Source organism: Pinus tabuliformis, chromosome 3_2 (genome assembly GCF_031772625.1).
Source record: "Pinus tabuliformis cultivar Carrire ecotype Pingquan chromosome 3_2, CPIR1, whole genome shotgun sequence".
Classification (NCBI taxonomy): Eukaryota; Viridiplantae; Streptophyta; class Pinopsida; order Pinales; family Pinaceae; genus Pinus; species Pinus tabuliformis.
The window spans coordinates 950,236,735-950,255,584 of NC_142302.1; the positions used below are offsets into that span (position 1 = coordinate 950,236,735).

Genomic DNA, 18,850 nt, shown 5'->3' on the forward strand with positions numbered 1-18,850 from the left:
AAGCTCCAACATATCCTCTAGTGAAGATGGAACCAGTGAATTCATTTTGATGGCCTTGAAGAACTTGAAAAAGATTGCCTGGAATATGAAGAAGAAGGGGAAGGTGAAGTAGATCTTGAGGGGGAGTTGATTAGTGCCTTGGATGAAATAGGAAGTCTTAAACTAAAGAATAAAAAACAGAAAGAGATCCTATTGTAATATGTAAGAGAAGAATCAAATTCAGAAGACATTATTAAGCTGAAAGTTGAACTTGAAGAAGCAAAGAAGGTGGAGGACATTTTGATACAACAAATAAAAGAGAAAAATCAGGAGTGTGAAAGATTGGAAGAAGAGGTGTTAAGTCTAAACAAGAGACTAGAAAAGGCACAAACTAAATTAAACATGAACATTCAATAGATAAAAAGTTCTGAACAACTGAACGAGATATTAAATGTTAAGAAACTCTGTGTCTTGGTGAAATTTAAACTTGGTTTCAGTTTTCAGTGGCCTTGATTGATCCTATTGTAAGATGTAAAAGAAGAATCAAATTCAGAAGACATTATTAAGCTGAAAGTTGAACTTGAAGAAGCAAAGAAGGTGGAGGACATTTTGATACAACAAATAAAAGAGAAAAATCAGGAGTGTGAAAGATTGGAAGAAGAGGTGTTAAGTCTAAACAAGAGACAAGAAAAGGCACAAACTACATTAAACATGAACATTCAACAGATAAAAAGTTCGGAACAACTGAACGAGATATTAAATGTTAAGAAACTCTGTATCTTGGTGAAATTTAAACTTGGTTTCAGTTTTCAGTTGCCTTGATTTTTTAGTAAATTCATCTAAGTAGTTGCAGAGTTTCAAGAAAATTAACACATCTTAAAGGGGCAATGGAAAATCTCAAAATCAAGAGCTATGCACCCTAACAAAGACAAATCCTAAAGAAGTAAAAGGCACTCAAGAGCGGTGGAAAGAGAAGGCCGAGGAAAAGGGTATCTCATGTCTCCATGATTGCTCACTCTTTACATCTATATACTCAAGATGTTGGACCCCATCGGTTGGTCACATGGCTATAGCATTTTGCCCCAAAGTTCTTCCCACTTCACAACCATCATTATCACACACACCTATGGATTGATGCACTAACCTGAGACATGTCACTTCCCTTGGGGGATGGAAACACCTAATAGGGTTGTTGACCTAATTATCCCTAATATAAGTGAGGTATATTGTTTATGCATCCTGATCTAGTTAGACGTTTGAAGGTGAGCTTTTTGTGAAGTATTATTATGCCCAATCATTAGATATGGTCCACTATGATGCATCTATGATTATTGACCCTAATGATTGTTGATTTCACTTGATATTGAGAGGGTTTCATTAGGTGATGTTATCATAGCAGCAAAGGCCTCTTGAGATATGATTCTCATCCCATTCAACAACATTCTAGAAGTCTTTTTACCCAATCTAGAGAGTAGTTCTGAACTTTTGACCTTGTTGATGTAATGTTTCCCATTTAGAGGAGAGCGTTGGGCTAAGAGATGGTTCCACATGGTATTAGACTCCCTTGAGTACTCCAGATCGCTGAAACATTGAGCCATTGAGTATTGGTGTCAGATTTATTGTTGATCTGCCTAGATGGATTCACGATGCCCTTAGGTTGCCCTTGACACTACTTGATGGATGTTGCTCGTTCTGGAGCTTGAATGATGATGGTTATCCTTGAGATGACAGGGGAGGGCTTGCACATCACTAGTAGGCCCCAACGCTTGAGCATGATGGTGCCACATCGCCCCTTTTGCTATTAGAAGGGTAATGTAGGGCACCTTGGTGATGACATCATGGTTTGGAGGAATTTTTGGAGGCATACCCATGATATGTCAAGCTTTTACTTGGAGTATGGAGCACTCATGATCCATTTATCACTTGCTTGTGGCATACTGAGCACTTATGGAGGATGAAGTCATTGTGGAGAAGCCTATTTCTAACATGCGTGGGCTATTTTGGCATTTTTTTTTATGTTTTTTGAGCTATTGTGAGGTTGGCTTGAAACCTCTCACTTGTTGAACACTTAAAGCAAGCTTGTTTTAGGTCTTTTCTTGTAAATTTGTGAAAATAAGGGTTGTTATATGTCATATAAAAAGAGGCTTCCTTATTTCATTTTTGATGATCATACTTACATCACTCTTCTTTTCCACAAGAGTGCAAATTAGTCCTCTCTACTTGGACTTAAATGTGACTTTTCTATGGTGCAAATTCTCTTGGAGATGGAATTTTGTGTGGATATGTTTTCTTGGGATTGAATGAAGTGTTTCTTTGGAGAATTTTGTAAGTTTCATGCCTATTTTCTATATTTTGCATAATACATGTGTAGTAGGGTTTCTATTTTGTGCCATGATTAAATGCTAAATCTATGTTGAAATCTTGCTCCTTTATAGCATGCAAAATTGTTTTATTTGAAACCTATAAGGAAACTCTGAATGTGTATTCCTTATATTTAAATTCTCCCCTCAAGAGGAAAATAGTTGGGGTTTTTAGAGTGGATGCCCTAGTGATTCCCCTTTTTCTATCCAAATCATTCTCAGTGAATTTTCCCTTAGAAGACTCCATTAAGCCCATTTAGGATAAGGCACTTATCATAATTGTGTTTATAATCCATTTAATTAAATAAATTCCTCTTCTATCTTTTCCTAGATACCTAGGGTTAGTGGCTAGGGTTTTTTATGTTAAAAATTGCTAAAAAGTGAATTTAAGTTTGACGTGAATGTTTCATAAAGTAGGAATTTCATCAATAAATAATACAAAAGCAATATCTAGCATTGATGCATGATGAAACTCCCCTCTTTAGGGCCGACGTCATCTTTAATTTGCTGTTTATGCATGTTTTCAACAATAGAAATCCATTAAAAAACCCTAATCCTTGATGTTCATTGGAAGTCCTTGTTCCCTTTGTTGATTGTCCATTGGGAGGCCTTTTCCTTTGGCTATTATATGACATTGTGTACCCTATCATTGAAAATTAGCAACACCCTAACTTATAACAGGCATCAAATTAGTCTAGGAATTAAGTACTTGAATTTTGGCGTAGAACATTTAGGCCTTATAGGCTCTGCTTGTACTTTATCCCATCTTATAGACCTCATAACAATCACCTTGAGCCATGGTAATTGAATATCCTTAAGGTGAATTTAGGGAAGTCTCCCTTGTGGTCAAATACCACTAAAGAGCAAGAGAAAGGTTGCTGAAGTGTCAATGACAACCCTTTCTTTTGTCGCCATAAGGTCTAGTTTGCCTAGTGGGACTTTGTGCTAGGCCTGCTAGATTTGCAGCAACAGGACTCATTTGAGTGTCAATATAGTGTCATTTTGTGATCAATGTCTTGTGAAACATTTAAATTGATGAAATCATGAAAGGTATTTGTATGTATCATGGTTAGGTTAATCTTCCCTATGTTTTGGAATTTTTTTTTGTTTTTTGTTTTTTTATCTTATATATTTTTTCATAGGTCTTTTTGATGATCCCAACCCGTCATTTGTCAGAAATATGGGAGGAGCTTATGGCTGTTCTGGATACCCATTTCTGATATTTTTCCTGTTTCTTCTTTCCGGAAACTTGGGTAGCTTAGATTACTCCAATGGTAGATCCCTGGTGTGAGATTTCATTCTACATTAATACTAACACCACTCTATTTACTTTGGTCCTATATGCATATTTTTTTAGTGAAGGCATTCTTAGGCTGAAGGCCTGACGCATACTTTCCGGACTTCCATAAGAAATGACTTTTGGTGGGATAGAGCAGCTTTGCGTCCAGGCTTAAACTTATGTCCGACCAATTAGAAATGCTTTGATGCAACAATGCAATTTATGTTTGCTAGCTCAAGTTTGTTTTCTCAACAAACTAATGAGAAGATGCTTTCTTTATTCCTTCATGGCTTAATTATTTTTCAGAATTTGGCTTTTTAGTCATTTCCTTTTAAGCAATATTTTCCGATGTCCTTGCAAGACTTTCTTCCTGATGGAGACTGGTTTAACTAATAAAACATGTTATTTACATTTATGTTCATGGGCAAATTGAACTTAAGTCTACTACCAATCCAATTTATGACCTTCATCTTTAATCACGATATGACAGACCCTGTTCTTAAATGATATCAGTGACTGATGATTATAGTGAATTTGTTATAGATTATCCTGAAAAAACACAATTTGATTATTGCCGTGCTTTAATATCTTGGATTGCATTTCAATGCAGGTGAAGGAGATACTGGTGGAGGAATCTAATGTACAGCCTGTTCATAGTCCAGTGACAGTGTGTGGAGACATCCATGGACAATTTCATGATCTAATGAAACTTTTCCAGACAGGAGGTCAGGTGCCGGATACAAATTATATATTTATGGTAAGTGACATAGTAGGTTTGAAATCACATTTCCAGTATTAAGATAATGCTGTATAAAGTTTCGGTTTGTTTCTTTTACTGTTTCAGTGTACAGACATACCTTTGATGTAATTTTGGCAGGGAGATTTTGTCGATAGAGGATACAACAGCATTGAAGTATTCACGATTCTTTTATTATTAAAAGCAAGGTATATTCGTACTGCCAAATGACATTATTTCAACTATACTCGATGCATCATATATTATGAAGTTGTTTATCATGTCAGTTATTTGAAGTGTACATAGAGAGCCTAATACCTAAGTCTCCTGTTTCTGGTTTGTGTTCGAGTTTGACGACTTTAAAGTTTGATAAAAATTGGACAGTTAAATTATATGCATAAATATAATTTTTTGTAACTCTTTTTTATATATAATGTGAAGATATATAAAAAAGAGTTATATATATATATATATATATATAAAATAGAATATTCTATAAATTTTGTAGTCATTTACTATTTCTGAAATAATAAATGACAACAATTTTTAAAGATTAAGATAATTTTTTAATTTACATATGTTTCTTTGTATATTTCACTTTTATATTTTATTGAAATATCACATTTTTGTTATAACTGCTTATAAATATATAAATTTATATAACTTAAGTGTGTATGGTATAAATAAAAAATTTACATATATTCAAAAATAATAAATGACAACAGAATTTAAAGATTCTTTTTTTTTTTTTAATGTACATATGTTTCTTTTGTATATTTAACTTCAATATTTTATTGAAATATTACACATTGTAATCGTTTATAAATATATAAATTTATATAATTTAACTGTGTATGGTATAAATAAAAAATTGATACACATATATATTCAAAAATAATAAATAACAACAAAATATATATATGTGTGTGTGTGTTTCTTTTATATATTTAACTTTTATATTTTATTGAAATATTACACTTTTATTATAACTGCTTATATTTTTTTAAGGGTGGTTCACAGACACTGAGTGGCTGCTACCTCCACGGGAAAATCCAAGTAGATCAACCCAAAGGGATCTGTTAGTCAGCCAAACTAGCAAGGCCTAACACCAAGGGTGTCGAGGAGATTTGACCCCATGACCTCCCAATAAGTGAGGTACTTAGCAACAGGAACTCGACCAATTGAGCTATCCTTGGGGCTTATTATAACTGTTTATATTATAAATATTTATATAATTTAAGTGTGTGTGTGTGAACAAAATTTAAAGATTAAAATAATTTTTTTAATTTATATATGTTAATTTTATATATTTAACTTCTATATTTTATTGAATTATTACACTTTTAATATAACTGTTTATAAATATTTAAATTTATATAATTTACATGTGTATGGTATAATTAAAAGTTAACATATCAAAATTGTAAGATAAAAATAAACAAATAGAAACGAAATATATGTATATATATATTTTAAAGGAATGATTATGCATTTCATTAAAAAAACCTGGTTTGAAGGCCACGACCCTGTACAACATAATCCAAAGATTCTTTTGCCATTGTCGAAAAGCTCCATGTAGAACTGATACTATTAATCCCTAAGTTACATACTACTACTTTGATATGATTTTCTCCATATATCCCCCAAAAAACACTACATACTTGCAAAACATAACAAAAGATTAATCACTGCATGAAAAAACTACATATTCTCCATTCCAGGAGCAACTTGGTAATCAAAGTCCTCTGTCTCGAGTTGAGTAGAGTCTTCTTGGTCATTTGCAAGATTGAGTTTACTTGCCTCTTGCTGTTCAATATTTCTGGACTGCTCCATATTACCCACTTTTGCTCCAACACAAACCATATTAACATTACCAACAAAAACCACATCGACATTACCAGCCTTGACCTGAACCAATTTCCCCACACGGAATTCCAACATTTCATTCGCCGACTGAAGACAATCCATCTTGACTTTCAATATTCCCATTATTTGGGCTAACAATTCGTTTTGAGCCATAGATTCATCCAGAATCATTTTTGTGTGCCTGGAGATCAAAGAGATGACGAATTCCAGAACACCTACCATCCTTGCAAGGATGAGACCAAGTTCTTCCTCTTCTTTCCCATCTTGCGCTCCCTAATTTTGATATTATGCGAGATCTGTTGACAAACTCGACAAACTAAATCTTTGATTGAAGGTTGTTTGCCTCCAAGCTATCCCCAACATTCTATAAATATCGTCAAACCTAGCTTCCTTGAATTGAGTCTACTGCATCAAACATTAATGTCGATTCGACTCTTAGATACCATACATTCAGAGACCATAATGAAAAGATTGCGCTTGAAGGCGAGTTTGGATAAAAGCATGAAATTGACATATGCAATTTGAGCTTCGCATGCAGAGGGATGGGCTTCGTACATTTGAATGACCTTATAAAACACATCTTTCCTTTTCCATCTGTCCTTTGCCCATCAAACTATGATGATTGCTGTCCAGATGTCCGCAATGGCACAACTCTCCATGGTAATAAGTCTCTGTTTCAATAATACTGAATTTAATGAGGTTTCAGAGTGTTGAGAAATCTAAAGGGAAATGACTAGAGTGATTTATCTTTCTATGATAACTACTTGTGATGTATTTTTACTTTTTCTTACTCATTAGCTTTTTCAGTTATTATTATGTTTGTATATCACCAAACAGCTACCAAAAACAAGAAGAACAAGAACACAAAATATAGGCCACAAGCCAGGGCCAAAACCTCTCCTCTTGAGAGGAAAACCCGTAAATCTCTTCTCTTCTTTATAGATCCTTCAATTGACGAATTCCAAGACCTCTAGACCAAGACCAATACCCTCCAAGACCAAGTCCAACCTTTCCGGATGATGTGCTTTCCTTCTCCAAGTTAAACCCAGTCAAATGTCTTCCAGTAGCACAACTTCAACCCCTAGTTGCAAAATTTCGGCCTCCACCACAGAATTGAAATTTTCAGCGGTTCTGCAGTCGCTGCTGCCACACGTGTGAGCTTCGTTCAACCTTCCAAGGCTCCCTCAGACCTTCGCTTGGCTTTCTCTCTCTCTTTTTATTTTTTATTATTAGCTGGAGTTTGTGGATGGCTTCTTGTGATCTTTGCTTGACCTTCTTTCCTTCCCTTCCTCAAGATCGAACTTGTAGAAGAAAACCCTAGATTTGTTGTAGAAACCCTAGCCTTCCTTTGCACGTGGGAGAGATAAATAATCCAAAACCAAGTCTTCTTACTCCTCTACCTTCTTCGTTGCCTTCTTCTTATTCCTCCTTCACTTGGATGAGTGTGAGATGAATGTGCTTCAAGGAGGTCGAGTTTCCTCCTTTATATAGGCTTCTCAAGAGTGGATGTGGCTCCTCAAATTAGGCCGACTTACCAGCTGACAGGTTGACTTGGTCTTGAAGGGTATTTTGACACTTTTAATGACAAAAATAATTTTCTTTACAAATTACAATGTGCCCAATGGGGTCTTCAACTTATGACAATGAGTCTTTTGACTTCTTAACCTAGGACAAACCCTAGAAGCACTCAATGGGTTCTTGACCTATAAAATAAAATACCTTGAGCATGAAACCCGTGCTCCAATAATAATAATAATAATAATTTTTCTTTCATTTTACAATATACAAAAACCTAAATTACATTTCATATTTATGAAGATCGAACCTAGTTACACATTTTTCAACAAAGAGTAATACAAAGCTGATGCATATGATAATCCCTGACTCTTCAATCCATGTTTAATGCGTATTACGATTAGAGACAAAATAATGATTCAAATTATCATGGAATTGCTTTGAAGGACAATCCCCCTTCGTTGATTTTTAACTTACCTTGTTCTAAGAGTGCACCTTGGTTAGCTAAGGAATTTGCCACTAAATTAAGGTTTCTTTTAATGTGAAAAAATTCGATTATATCAAATTTATCCGCTACTAATTTGATCTAATGTAAAACAGGAGTCGGTATTTTCTCCTCTTCTCCTTTGATTTTAATTACCTGCTGGATCACAATCTTTGAATTGTTAAAGACCATAAATTGACGATTCCCTGGAGTAAGCCAATTCCAAGCCCTGCCATAGAGCTAAATATTCAACTTGGTGATTTGATGATATCCCTAATCCCCAGGCAAATTGAATCTCCCTTTCTTTGTTCGGGCAAAGGATAACCTCTCCTGCTCCTACCTCCCCGAGAAATGAAAAATATTATTTAAATAGAAACAAAAAATATTAAAAAAATGTCATGTTCTATGTAAATTAACAACATGAACCCCAACGTCCTCCCAAAGCTAACTTAAATCGTATTGGTCTCTCCCTCTTTGTCAAATTTGACATTCAAAGAGAACATTACGTTAGTGTAGGCAACCTGGAATTTGTTCTTTTAAAGTGAGTAGGTTTTAGCCTTTAGGGTTTTATTGTTTTTTAATTAAAGACCTCTTTGAATTTCCTGTGATTTCATAACGATCTTGAAACACATTTCAATAGAATTTTAGGCAAATTTCCTGATATTATTGGTGTTTGTGTTTGGCTTGATATTTGTGAACCTCATCAAATAAATTTGCCCAGGAATGAAATTCGATGAACTTTGAATTTAATTAATTTGTTCGCCAAACTTGTTGACTTAGCCTAATACTGCATATAAGATGACATTGTGTAGTGTCAAAATGACAATTTGGGTGGTTAAGATTTTAAGTCCAAGATTGGTCAATATAAGAGATATAAATGAATACTACATTTAATGATAATCAATAGTCAATAGGAGCAAATGGCCTTGGATCTCAGTTACAATTTAGAACTATATCCAATGATAAACAAAGTGGGTGTTCTGAATCTTTTAACTTTGTTATTCTCCTTCATAATGACTTCTCATCTAGAATCATAGTATTTATAATTTTACCTGTTTATATACCTTTATCTTATAGAAATGCTTTTAATTTCTTATATTAGTAAGGAATAAATTATAAGTATTTATGAGCATTTAGATACCAAAAAATGGGTTGCCAGAACAGGCCTCAGTTAGGATGCAATTTAAAATTAAGAAACTGTTATGATATTTAGATACTTATGAGTTAGTTAAGTTCAACTTGGTCTAATGTGTCCTATTAGATAAAAGTGTGTTTCGTAGTAGTTGTATTGTAATCCGATGGCCACGATATGTTCCAGACATACAGTGATTTGATGGCTCGTATTCTTCTTGATACTAATGGCTATTGATTAGTGGTTTAACACTTGATTGGTCCATGATCTCTATTTAAAGAGTATAGAGGGTCGTGGCTATTGTTTGATTATGAGAATTCCCTTATGTATTTTTTTCTTTTGCGTGAATACAATTGCCTCAAATGGCCACGTTGGTTGGGGCCATAGACTATTTCTCTCTTAGAGGGTTTTAACAACATAAAAATACTATCATTATACTCTTTGATTTGGTTGTGTGAGTGGCTACTAACTTACTGAAAGTGTTCGTCTTGTATGGAATACCCTATTTCCCAAACAAAATCAACATTAAATATCTAATAAATTGCATGGGGGAGCAAAAAGTGAAGCACCAGTTGGCGTGATAAAAGAAGACATTATTGTCTAAAACCTCTAACATGCTATGTTAGCAGATACCTGTCTAAAATCAAAATTAAAATAAAAATCAGAAATATTCTAGATCATTTCCTTCCAAGTATCTGTTCAAAATCACAAGGATCATCCTTGTCATATTGGTTCGGACATTTTTCCAGTACCACTACATGTCAACGACCCATAGCAGTACACTCCCTTTTTTCGCAAAAGGGTAACGCTTGAACGTCGTGTCCATGCCATTCGACTATCATCATCAGCGTAATTATGTTATATTGTAAACCCAATCTGCATGTGTAAATTGTAAATAATCTTAGTAGATACGTGTCATGTATGTAATTGCTTAGGTAAATTTAATTTTCTAGTGTTAATCTACGTTCCAGAAGGTTTTTTGTCTCATCGATCCATGATCGACAGAGTTTTCTTTCAGCCTAACCCCAAAGCCGGAACGGATTTTGTCATTAGAATCTTAGGGAAGTCCTAGTGTGCTAGATCGAGTCTATGTAAAAGTGATTTAGGAATAATCCTAACTATTTGGTTAGGTTATTTTATTACAACTTGCTTGATCTGCTGATTATATTTGTGTCGCAGAACTGGGTAGTCTATGAGGGTCTATGTCAAATGGGTTTTCCCCCTTGAGATGTAAAAAATGTAAAACTCACGATGTAAAATGTTTTCAGGATTAGAAAAATAATTTATCCCCTCATAAGTCCTAAGTCTTAAGTCCTAGGTCCTTGGTAATTTTAAATTTTCCAAAGGCTAAGTTCGAGGGTCCTTAAAAAAAATAAATTTTAAGAGGTCCAGGGACTAAGGTTAAATGATTATTTTGCTAAATTTTATGCCCTTGGTCACTAGGGTTAAGTCAAAGTCAAAATTTTGAGGAAATTAATTCAAAAATTAAAATTTTGAATTAATTAAAATGCATTTAAATGATAATTTCGAATTTCCTCATTATTTTAATTTCGACAGATGAAATTAAAAGATTTTTTGATCTTCATGAACGGTCGAGATCACTTTGACAAGGATCATTCGAACTAGTCGTTGGGAAATTTTTCTTTAAATAGGAGGTCAGTGGTCAGTTGAGATCATTCGATCTTGGAGTCATGTGTTAAGTGAAAGCTCTCTTGTAATCGTTTTTCATGTGCAAATAAGGAAAGACTTTGGGGTTAATCTCTGCTGGTGTTTCTTTTCGGAAAAATGCTGTAAGATGTTTTATTTCCTTGCATAGATTTACTTTCAGCCATTGATGTTAGCTTAAAGAAGAGTGATTTAAACACAGGTATTTTGTTTGATTAATAGGGTTTGAATGATATTTCTAAATATAATGGCAGGTATCTCCATTAAATCTGAATTTCATTGTCGTTTTCTCTCTCTATATTAATGGTTGAATTAAGCTGTCCAGGTAATCCTTAATTTTGAGATCACCGGGCATTCAGGGAAGTCTTCAGTTAGACCAGCCAACTCCTAGATAGAATTTTCTGAAGAGCCCAGTTGGTTTTGATCCCAGGCTTATCATTAGAACTTTTGTTGTGGATGCATGAAGGGTTTTCTAAAGCACCTCATCTTAAATTCAAAATTTTAAAAATATATGTGAGGCATAATGACAGATCTGGCTGCGTAGAGCCTTTAACTTGTGGATATTGTAATTGTTTAGCTGGTTTTTAGTTTCATCCTTGCATATATTGTTTCTGGGCATTTTTATCATTGCAGGTTGCAGATCTGAGGAAATTTTTTTGTTTGAAGCCAGATCTAGGCCTTGGAGAGTAAGATTTGGCCTCAAGATCAGCTCTTGCGGGGGTTTATGAAGAAATTCGAGGGTTTTTCAGGCTATTTGTCTGCTGTTGCCTGGGGTTTCATTTTGTTACAGAAAATTTTTTGAAATTTTTTAAGCAGGTTGTGGGATTGTTGCCAAACCTACACGCAGTTTTCTCCCACTGGCCAGTCTCTGCCCTACCTACATTTTTCAAACCCTTGTTGTCTCAGTAATTATTAGTATTTTCCCGCTGCCTGAGGCTGCATATCTCATCATCTGCTGCGTCATTCTCAAATCTTCAAACGCCCCTCCAGCCCTGCGTTTCATCCTCATTTGTTGTCCATTCACACGTCCAACGTCAAAGCTTCAAATCAGTTAGATTTATTTTCAACGCAGCCATCCAAACCCTCATCCTCCACGCATTTCCTCTTGGCATTCTTTATCACTCAAACCTCTCCAATGCTCTCAGTGTGCCAAGTTTTTCTTTTACTGCTCAATCAAGCTCTCATTATCGACCTGCATTTACCCATTGCTTCAGTTGTTTGCCAACTCCACGCGTCGTCCTCTATCCCTCAACGCAGTTGTCCATAGCCACTCAAAACCCTCGTTGCCCCCTTTCTGTCAAATCCATCCATGCTGCTCACCTTTCCCTGCTGTCTGCTGCTCAAATCTGCATTCATAAAGCGCTGCTCCATCCCAGCTTCTCACTCTGCCTGCACGCAGCCCCTCATTCCATGTCCAATCTGCCTACACGTTGCCCAAATTTGCGTGATCCCAATCCCTTTCCACATTTTCCATTCCCATCGATGCGTTTACCTCCTTGCAGCAGTCACAAACGCTCAACCCGCAACCTCATTTGCTCCCTCATCCTTCACTGTTGTCGACCTGTAGAATAACAATAAAACATTTCGACCCTTTTTTTGATGGTTTTAGTTAAGTTAGGGTATTCATAATATTTTTTTTTAGTTTTATTTTTGATTTAGGGTTAGGCATCTTTTGGTCTACGTACTTTTTTTTTTTTATGAAGTGTGTGTTAATATATAAAAATTTTAAAAATTCGATTTTCATTTTTGTATATATTTGATACGCTTAGGTTTTAGTTTTAGCTTTAGATATATTTAATTTTAGTTTTGTTCCATTTTGATTTTGATTTTAAAATAAATCCAAAACAATAAAAAAATAAAAAAATCCCAAAAGCACAAAGAGGTTTTTTTTTCTAGTTTTAGAATTTAGTCATTTTTCTTTATGATTTTGATTTATGTTTTAATCATTTAAATTTTTTTTTTTTCCTTATTCATCAAGAGTAAAATTTAAAGGAGAATTTTTGTGGTATTAATATTTGTCATTTTTCTATGGTTAAATGTGCTTAAATTGCAATATTTGAGGATTAACTATTGAAAGTGGTGAATTTTTCCTAGATTTGAGTTCTCCAAGCATAAATTTTTTATTTCTAGGATTGAAATTAGTAAGCATTTAAATTTCATGATTGTTTCAAATATTTAAACTTTAGAAATTTAATCGCTGGAACATTGTTAAGTCATTGTGCAATTGATTGTTTTGCTTGAATTATTTGATGCTCATCACATGTTAGATATTTTGCAAATATTTTTCAAGCAATCGTTAATTTTTTCATTAGCAACAGTAGCTAATCAATTACTTGGTTTTCATTAACTCCATAAGGCACTGGTATTAATCTCTTAAAATTGAATTTAAATCATCACTAAGCCTTAATCAAGTATTTGATTGCCTCGTTGTGTCTCCCAAGCCAGCTGTTTCCCAGTTGGTCTTCCTTTATCCCATAGGGTCTACCCCCCTTAGCCTGCTATAGGGAGACGACTTAAACGGAGAGATTGGGGATCAGGGTGACAGCCCCCGGTCTGAGCATTGTCGCAGTGCCTAGACACTCTGTGTGACAACAATGTCCAAATAGGAACAAGGGCAAGGGAAAGACAACCACGACAACCACTACATAGATGGATGAATTGACTGGAAAGTTTGAGAAGAACTTTGTTTTGGTATTTTGCCTTTCTCAAACTGTCATGAGAGGTGTTTGGTTTGTGGACAGTGGAGCGCTTCGTTACATAACAAGATCCTGAGATATTTTCACCAACATGACCAAGGAGCCTAGAAATATATGTGTAGAGCTTGGTGATAATTTCAAGTTTGCAGTAGAGGGGAGCGGTAGCAATGAGTTTCAAATGAACTCAAGATGTATCATGGAGGTGAATGAAGTCTTGTTTGTACCGGGTTTGTAGAAGAATCTCCTTTCAGTTTTGGCTTCGGAAGATAGAGGACTAGAGGTCAGCTTCATGGGAAGTGAAGTGGCTATTGGGTCGAGAGGAGCTAATCCGAGCAAGAGGGGAGTAATTGGGAGAAGGGAGAAAAATATCTATTTATTGAGAGGACGACTGCTGAAGCCTCTCGTACATGAGAGTGATAGCTAGAGTGATCTTTAGCACAGGAGGATGGGACACCTACACTACAGGGCTCTTCGTATGTTACAAAGAACAGTTATAGGTTTTCCACAGATCAAGGTGGAGTAAGAGGGAGTGTTCAAGGGGTGTGCGCTTGACAAGCAAGCAAAGGCCGCATTTCCTCACAATGAGACCAGGTCCAAAGGTGTGTTGGCTTTGGCACATTTAGAGATTTGTGGTCCTATGTTAGTGGAATCAATCACCAGGTCATTGTACTTTGCGACATTCATAGATGATTTTTCTTGGAAGACTTGGATTTACTTCCTGAACACCAAAGGTGAAGTCTTTGATTGGTTTCAAAAGTTTAATGCTCTTGTGGAGAACTAGATGGGAAGAGGATTAAGGTGTTGAGATCAGATAATGTGGGTGAGTATACCTCCAATGAGTTCCAAGATTTTTGTTGGGAAGCAAGTATCAAGGAGTTCACGTTATCGTACAACCCTTAGCAGAATGGGGCTTCCAAAAGGAAAAGCAGTACCATAATGGAGGCAACGAGGGCAATGATTTATGACTAGGAATTGCCTATGTTTTTGTGGGCGAAGGCTTGCACTATAACGATGTATTTGGAGAATAGGAATCCTCACAGTATGTTGGAGGATATGAATCATGAGCAGATTTTTACAGGTGTGAAGCTAGAGGTAAGTCATTTGCGCATTTCGTAGTCCAGTTTATGTTCACACCTGATCTGGTATTTATCCAGGACAAAGAATTAAAGGTATTACAGACTCGTGTGCATGGATGTGCCTATGTTACTTTATGCAACGGATCGATAAGATTGCGAAATACATAGACACTGAAGTAGTTAGAGAAAACATAACAGGCAAACATGTAAACACAACAAGTTTAATAAGGAGTTCACCCAATGCTCCTGGGCTACGTCTCCTGGTCCAACCTTCAGTGGTGGCCTCTCTATTATGTTTTTCAAAGCATAATTTTACAATAGTGAGCTCAATTTGAGTCTCACGCAATAGATATAAATCAGTAGGACTGGACTTGGATCCCCCAAGTCTTTGGAGTACACAGACTCTCCTTACTGAAACTCGACCTCTATTGGTCACAGTAGTATGAGCCCAATGTGAGACTCATACATGATAGGCCTATGCCGAGGAGTTTGCTTGAACCTCTCAAGCCTTCTCTGGAGCACACAAACTCTCTGACTCTCTCTGGCTCTGTCTCGATGCTACCTTTGCTCTGTAGGTTAGCTTGACTTACTTTCTTTGTCCTTTGCTCTTAGCTTTCTGCGTCTAACTAACTCTTCTTCTGCTTCTGTCAGTTCATGGCTTTAAAGCCAGTCTGCTTTCTGACTGTTCGTTTCCACTTCTTGGCTTTATGGTTCTCCTGCCTCTGTCTGTTTGAATTCCTCTGTTCTGCGTCATCATCATCACTGTGTAACGCCTCACAGGGAGGTGGCCACTTGTTTCATAACGAACTGAGTGTCAGTTCTCTTGGAAATGTTTGAATTGCCGTTATTTCCGTTTAACTCCCAGAATGCCCGCGAATATGATTCCTTTGCTAACTCACTGTTCATGCCGGACTTCAAACTTTATACAACTCGGCTTGTTTACCCCGTTGAATTTAGTCATCCGTCGGATCACATTTCCACCGTCGATCTGGAGCTTCCAGATCCTACGGTCTCCGTCCATATCAGGCGGGTAAGGAGCCTGAGGTTTACTCGTCTGATGTGAGCGGTTTTCTCTCTCTTCTGTCGGACGCGTGGCACCCAGTGTGTGACATCGGGCGGGACTCGGTTGAAACTGCTTACCGCTCAAAGCCCTTCTAATAACCTGCTGGCTTTTGTGTGGGACCCTCCTCTGACGGAATCGGCGAATTCCGTACGGTTTTTGACTTTTTTCGGGTCCGGGTCGCTCTGGGCTTTTTCTTCTCTAAGGGGTTTGCCTGACGATATGTGACTTGTCGCTAATCACATATCAGAAACCTCCCCCATTTCTCAAAAAGACCTCCTGTTTCGTTGTTTCATGATAGTGCACGTTACCATGGGCCAACGGTCTGCGCGTTTGACCGAGGGTCCTCGTTGCTCCGCGCTGCTCACAAATTACAACTGTTCTGAGGGTATTCCTGATAAGCTCGACCTTTGTAAGTCTTTGAAACTTTGGCATGCATGAATTTTACAGAGTTATGAAAACTTAGAAAGCGTTTTAGGATCCAATTCGGATCACGACCTTCCCACTGGAAAAAATATTTTGGACCACCAAAAGTTGGTCTTTAAGCATCAATCAAGTGAGGGTATAGATTCCTCGCTTGCCCAATTTCTATCCATTTGAACCTTTGGGTCCAATCCTGAGGTACTCGACATCCCCTCTGCGTGCAGTTCTCACCTTCCTGTCCAGAGCTGTATCTTCCTGCAACTCATTGAGATATTCAGGCAACAGATCATCAATAGAAGGCAGTTGACTCTGCTCTTCGGGATCTTCAATTAATGAAGGTTCAAATAGTCTCAAGCTGTTTGCATTAACAACTGAGTAGATGTGCATGTAAGCTGGTAAATCAAGGCAAAAAGCATTCTCACCAATTTTCTCAAGTATCTTGAAAGGTCCATATCTTATTGGCTTCAACTTCTTACCTTCACCTTGCATTCTGTCTTTGCTGATATACAGCCAGACTTGATCACCAACTTGGAAACTATGCTCAATTCGATGCTTATCATGCCTTGCCTTGTACTTGGCTTGGCTCTTTTCCAACTGTCCCTGTATTGCCTGGTGAATCTCTTGGATTTGTTCAATGAACTTGGTTGCCCTGTCCACATCACTGTGTCCATCAACTGCTATGTTTTTACCAAAGACAAAATCCAAGGGAGACCTTGGTGTGAAACTAAAACAGGTCTCAAAAGGAGATTTCTGTGTAGAAGAATGTTTAGCTCGGTTGTAAGCATGCTGCACATAACATAAATGTTCATCCCAAAGCTTGGGATGCTTGCTGCAATAGCCTCTGAGCAACTGGATCACTGTCCTGTTGACCACTTCTGTTTGGCCATTTGTTTGCGGATGAAAAGCTGTGCTCTTTTTCAGTCTGGTGTCCATCAATTCCCACAAACTCGACCAAAATTTCCCAACAAATCGGGTATCTCGATCAGATATAATGGAAGTGGGTAATCCAAAATGAACCCATACATGCTGAAAGAACAAATTTGCAGTTTGTTCAGCTGTAATCTGTTTATTACAAGGTATTAAAATACAAATTTTGCTGAACCTATCCACAACAACATATAAATAGTCACGACCTTTTCTAGATCTAGGTAGTCCTCCAACAAAGTCCATGGAAACACTTTCCTAAGGATGAGAAGGAGCTGGTAGTGGAGTGTACAAGCCTAGTTTTCTATTGCTGGGCTTGCTTTTAGCACACATAGTACACCCTCTTACATATCTAGAAACTGTCTCATTCATTTTTGGCCAATAACAAAATCTTTGCAGCTGTGCAACTGTTTTACTTACACCAAAGTGACCTGATATTAGAGAAGTGTGTGCTTCTCGAATTATCTTTACTCTTTTAGTTTGTGGAATGCATAACTTTCCAAAATGATACAAGAGTCGGTCCTTAACATGATAATCCAATTCTTCTACTTGTTTGCCATGACTTAAAGTTGCATATACATCTTTAAAATCTATATCTTGAGCATATTGTTCAATGTAGCTTTCATGCAATACTGAATTACGCTTTAGTAGATGCATTTATGATTGGTCTGGACAACATGTCTGCAACTTTATTGTGTATGCCCTTTTTATATCTGATGACTAGATGAAACTATTGTAGAAAACCCATCCACCTATAGTGGCTTGATTGCTGCAACTTAGTTTGTGAGTGAAAATATTGAAGTGGTTGATGGTCAGTATGTATAATTGTCTCATTGCCCATTAGGTAATGTTTCCACTTTTTCACACTCTGTACTAATGCATACAATTCTTTATCATATGTGGGATAGTTAACTACTGCAGAATTAAATGTCTCAGAATGATAACATATGGGTTTACCGTGCTGCATCAACACTGCTCCCATGGCATAGTCACTGGCATCCGTTTCAATCTCAAATGGTCTTTGAAGATCGGGCAGTGCTAGTACTAGTGCTGTACTAATATTTTCTTTCAAGGTGTCGAAGGCTTTTTGCTGTTTGCCTCCCCACTGAAACACCTTGTTCAATCCTGTTAAAGCATGTAAGGGAGCTGCAATTAAACAAAAGTTAGAAATAAACTTTCTCCAATATTGGGCTGCTCTTAGGAAGCTTCTAACTGCTGCAGATTTGGGTTTAGGCCAGTTTACAATGACTGCAACCTTAGAGGGATCTATCTTCAATTCACCACCCCCTACAATATGACCCAAATAATTCAAAGATGTTTTGCCAAATTGACATTTTGAGAGCTTAACATAAAGATTTTATCTTTTCAAAACATCTAGAGTCTGCTTGACACGATTTAAATGTTCTTCCCATGTTTTACTGAATATAAGAATGTCATCTAAATATACAATGACAAAATGATCAATAAAAGGTCTGAGTACATCATTCATTACTCTCATGAAAGTAGTAGGAGCATTAGTTAAGCCAAAAAGCATAACCAACCACTCATACAATCCCTGCTTTGTTTTGAAAGCAGTCTTCCATGCATCTTGCTGTGCAACTCTGACCTGATGATAACCACTATGCAAGTCCAATTTGGAAAAATAAACAGCTTCT

At 36.5% G+C, this 18,850-nt stretch overlaps 1 protein-coding gene across 1 annotated transcript in view; it reads left to right on the plus strand.

Annotated features, from left to right (window-relative positions):
- Window positions 1–18,850, plus strand: part of LOC149183788 (phytochrome-associated serine/threonine-protein phosphatase-like) — a 209,884-nt gene that overhangs the window by 69,479 nt on the left and 121,555 nt on the right. The window contains exons 2-3 of the mRNA XM_089417247.1: window positions 4,229–4,375; window positions 4,496–4,563. Of these exons, the coding sequence (XP_089273373.1) occupies window positions 4,229–4,375; window positions 4,496–4,563 (215 nt within the window). The remainder of the gene's footprint in view (window positions 1–4,228; window positions 4,376–4,495; window positions 4,564–18,850) is intronic.